Source organism: Triticum dicoccoides, chromosome 3A (assembly GCF_002162155.2).
Source record: "Triticum dicoccoides isolate Atlit2015 ecotype Zavitan chromosome 3A, WEW_v2.0, whole genome shotgun sequence".
NCBI classification, from domain to species: Eukaryota; Viridiplantae; Streptophyta; class Magnoliopsida; order Poales; family Poaceae; genus Triticum; species Triticum dicoccoides.
In genome coordinates this window covers 766,002,428-766,007,207 of record NC_041384.1, presented here as the reverse complement: position 1 = coordinate 766,007,207, position 4,780 = coordinate 766,002,428, and the positions used below count along the sequence as shown (strand labels likewise).

The 4,780-nt window shown below is 42.8% G+C and overlaps 1 protein-coding gene across 4 annotated transcripts in view; it reads right to left on the bottom strand.

The window, feature by feature from the left end:
- Positions 1-4,279, bottom strand: part of LOC119270812 (BURP domain-containing protein 13-like) — a 9,386-nt gene extending 5,107 nt beyond the window's left edge. Inside the window, exons 1-4 of one of the 4 annotated variants that reach the window (XR_005134322.1) lie at positions 1,998-4,279; positions 1,068-1,904; positions 368-505; positions 68-258 (exon numbers count right to left, since the gene is read on the bottom strand). Coding sequence is in view for 1 of the 4 variants with exons in the window: in XM_037552868.1 (XP_037408765.1) it covers positions 4,094-4,253 (160 nt within the window). In the remaining 3 variants the exon portion in view is untranslated. Of the gene's footprint in view, positions 1-67; positions 259-367; positions 506-866; positions 1,905-1,997 lie in introns of all 4 variants that reach the window. The other 3 variants (XR_005134323.1, XR_005134324.1, XM_037552868.1) reach the window with 3 other exon arrangements.
- Between the last annotated feature and the right edge of the window lie 501 nt (positions 4,280-4,780).

Genomic DNA, 4,780 nt, shown 5'->3' with positions numbered 1-4,780 from the left:
AAAAAAGAACAGAGCATTGAATGGAAAAAAGAGAGTATTGTCTGCCCATATTTATGTTTGTACTTACAGCAATGTCGCATTCGATATAGTATCTTGACCAGTAACTTGGTGGGAGAAGATTGTGTCTATCCTATTCATTTTGCTCGACCATTACTGCTTTTCCCAACATATTAATCACGTACTTATTTACCCGGCCATACACTTGCATGCAAGAACCCTATGTTCAACCAATGTCGAGCCCATTGTACTATTCTTGGGCTGCCACAGAATGAAAAATATGGAAAATTCAAAGTTAGAAAAGAAGCTTGAAGGGAACAAAAAAGAGGAAAGGGATGTTCTTCAAATGATGTTACCATTGCTTATATACCTTTGCGGTGCTTTCAATTGAAGTTTTTCATATCTTACTCATCCCTGTACAGGTTAGATTGTCTATGGAGATATGTCAACCTGAATATCACCCTTGCTGCTCTGTGGTTCTTTGTGATCTGAGAATCAATTTCTCCTCCTACAGAAAAGCACAACAAAAAATTAGGAGTAGCGAGACAAATGAGTTGTTCCTTTCTACTAAGAGGGGGTAAACTGATGTAAAAATAATGGCAGCTGCTGATTTCTTTGAACAATATTCAGTTTTCATATATTAACTTGCTACAGAAAAACAAAGCGATGTTCAGAGAATTAGCTCATTCTCTGAACAATGGCAGCTGCTGATTTCCTTGCACAGTGTTCAGAATTCATACAATAAATTGCTACAGAAATACAAAAAAAATTCAGAAAATAATTCCTTCTTGAACAAATGACAGTTTGCTGTCAGAATTCATATGACAACTTGCTACAGAAAAACAAAGCGATTTTCAGAGAAATAGTACATTCTTGAGATAGTGGCAGCTGCTATCACATTAAAAAGTGTTCAGAATTTCGTCCAAAATAGATTCCCCCAACAGAATAAAAATGAACTGCTAGTCTTAGTTCATTCACTGAAAAAATGCCATTGTTTCAGAGATGCATTTAGGGATTTTCTTTTTCCCACATCCACAGCCGGTTCCGATTCCCTATGGAGATATGTAAACCTGAATATCATCCCTGTTGTTCTGTTGTTTTTGTGGTCTGAGAATCAATTCCTCCTCCTACACAAAAGCACAACACAAAATTAGGAGTAGCGAGAGAAATGAGTTGTTCCTTTCTACTAAGAGGGGGTAAACTGATGTAAAATAAGGGCAGCTGCTGATTTCTTTGAACAAATTCAGATTTCATACATTAACTTGCTACAGAAAAACAAAACGATTTTCAGAGAATTAGCTCATTCTCCGAACAATGGCAGCTGCTGATTTCCTTGAACAGTGTTCAGAATCCATACAATAAATTGCTACAGAAATACGAAACAATTTTCAGAGAATAGTTCCTTTTTGAAATTCATACGACAACTTGCTACAGAAAAACAAATCAATTTTCAGAGAATTAGTACAATCTGGAACAGTGGCACCTGCTATCCTTAGTTCATTCACTGAAAAAATGCCATTGTTTCAGAGATGCATTTTAGGGATTTTCTTTTTCCCATATCCACAGCCGGTTCCGATACTTCTATGGATTTTCGCAGAGATATTGCTACGTGATGCTCGGTCGTCAACGAAAGATGAGACCAAGGTGGATGAGTTGCTGGCAAAAATCCGATTTTGTGTGAAACAGTAAACAATCTTCTTTTGTGAGAACAGAGCCACCAAGGTGGTCTGCTTTTCTTCAGTTTTGACATACACATTCCTTCTATATTTTCTTGTCCACCATCCTCACTGGATTAGTCCTTCCAAAACATTTAAATCATCTTCTTCCTCATGCTGAGAACGAGCAAGTTGTGCTCTAACGGCATCATCAGAGCAGAGCGGCCAAATTCGCCATCCCTGTGCTGCTCCCTGTCAAATCCAGGTGTTCGTGAGCTCGGAGACGGTGCCGCTGTTAGCCATGGACTCATCGGAAGGAAGAGGGGAGGGGGAGGTGGGTAGTACCTGGACATCCTCGGAGGCGACGCGGAGTCGCGGACGCCGTTGGGAAGCTTGGTGATGCGGGTGGGGACGACGCACGGGGGGAGGTCCAGCCCGGGTAGGAGGCGCAGGAGCAAGGTCGCGCACGCGGCGGAGGCCGTACGGCCGCCAGACAGGCACCGCCTCGCCGTATTGGCCGCTTCCGGCCCTGGAACTCGCGGAGCCCGTGCGGTTGCTGCGCCTCGCCGTATTGCCTGTTGCTGCCCTTTGACCTCGCGGTGCTAGTGCTGGCGCGACGCCTCGTCGTACTAGCCACCTCCCTCGCGGCGCTCGTGCGGGCACAGCGCTCGTGAGGCGCCTCGGCGAGGAGGGGGAGGGGAAGCAGCAGGGCAGCTGCAGCGGAGGAGGAGGGGATGGAAAAGGAAAAGGGAATTGCGCACGGCTGGGCTTTTCCAGAAAAGGAAAAAGGCTAGAAAGGGAAAGGGAATAGGTGGAGCGACGAGCGCGGTCGGAATCGATCGCTCCCGCGATCGATCGCCAAGGAGTCGTTTCGGTAACTCTATATATACATACATAATATTAAAGCAAAAAAACTAACCTCTCCGTGCAACCATGCAAACTTCTAATCTGGGCCATAGGATGTTGATCCAAGGGGGCGTGGGGATTACGTAATTTTACACTTAACCGTCGGCCCCTAATCACGCTTTTGCGAATCCCCCTTCCATTCCCCCTTGGATCAACATCCTGTAGCTCCGATTAGAAGTTTGCACGGTTGCACGGAGAGGTTGGTTTGCACCAGATACGTTCCTTAATATTAAAAGGCGAAAATTTATTCCTCTGAATTTTGGTCCATATTAGACTCTCTTCCGATGTGTCCCATCACTCTCCATAGTATAGAAGTTCTAGCCGATTTTACTAAGAGTACTAGTACATGATGAATTGAATTTTACAGTTCTAATTTGTTTATAAAGTATAAGAGTTCTAGTCAGTTTACTAAGAGTAGTAATTGTAAGTCATTCCAAGAATCTAGAAGAGTCAAAGCTTCTCAAGTTTGACCAAATTTATATGATAAGATAATAACATTCATGATGTCAACTAAGTATTATTAGATTCTTCATTAATTATATTTTCATAATATACCTATTTGATGTCACAAATATTTGTAGATTTCTTTATAATTTTTGTCAAACTTAAAATTCTTTGAATCTCTAAGATTCTTGCTTACAGTTTGGAATAGAGGAAGAAGTACATGATAAATTAGAGATTACAGTTCTAACTTATTTATTGTCCCGTTACTCACGATCGATGCTCACACGAGTTAGATCATTTCCAACCGAACTTGAAAAATGAGTGCTAGAAAACTGCTTCTGAAGCTTGCCAAAAAATAAATAAAAATATTGGGAGCATGCAGAACACCACCCATCCTCCAATATTTCCAAGATTAGTTGTATGAAAACCTAAATTTGCACCACGAGCTTTAAAAAATTAAGAGCGGCAGCTTTGCAGCAAGGAGCCAGTCATATTATAACTCTGATGATGTCTGAAGTAGCCCACGTACAGCACAGCCTCTTCTACCAGTCACGCTGCTAGATCGAGCGCGCAGCAGGAAGTCATGCACGGTGCTCTGTCGTCCATGGCGGATAAAGAGGTACCTGAACCTCTATCCCCGCACCGCTGCAAGCGACCCATGGATGAACGAGGAGTGCAAAAGTGCAGAAATATAAGGAGGAAGTTTGTTGATCGGACCTATTGGGTTTTTTCAGCTTGTGCTAAAACTGAATTTTTGGAGTGTTTTTACGAAAAAAAATTAGATGGTTATATGCTCAATCACAGTACGAAATCTCATCTCAGAACATCATGGCTTGCTCGATCGCTTGGACTGAATAGGCTTATTGGGCTGTGGCCTATTGAACTGAATGTGTACTGTCGCTGCTGCCACCTGGTTACTGCAGCTGCAGATAAGTTAAGCCAGCACAGCCGAGCAGCCTAATATTAGAACAGACGTCCCAGGGTGTAAATTCTGTCACAACATACGTGTATTTTTGCTAGTAATTATATATAAGGAAAACCTATTAGGTATTTATATACCAAACATATAATTAAACATGTTAGAAGATTACCTTTCTGAACAAAATCAGCTAGAACCTCCGGCATAGGCGTGCCGGAGAGGGCCTGCTCCCAGAACCGTCCCGCCGGAGTGCTAGCGGCAGGGTGGCCGTGCACCATGGCCGTGGTGCTAACTGCCACCACGATCAGAAGGAAAGCGGATTTTGAATGCATGACTGATTTGAATGAGAAAAAGAGGAGATGATCCATGGCTGTTATGGCCCCCGACGGTCTGGGGTATATATAGCCCTTGATGTACCTCTGAGCAAGTGGCCCCACGCAAAGCCAAGGTATGCACCGGTACTTTTTCTGCCAACTTTAGTTGCAAATGGTTCTTTGTCTTTATTCGTATTATGGTTTCAAGAAAAGATGTTCCTTTCAATATATCACAGTACTCGGTGTACGAGCTTTTTCAGTAGTGATTTGGGGGGAAAGTTGTTAGCAAAGAAATTCATCACAATTAATTCAACATCCTACAAGCAAATTGACTCACGCGATCATTTTTTGCTAGCGGATTGAAAGATGTGGGTGCTTCCAATCAAATGGCCATGGACTAGTCTGATAGATAAATAAAATCATTAAACTGAGGTAGAGTGACCAAACAGGACAGATCAAAGGGTGAAATCATTGTGAGGCCTGGCACTCTTGCATCAGTTAAAGGAGAAATTCACCAAACACCATGTCACACCCCATGTTACCAT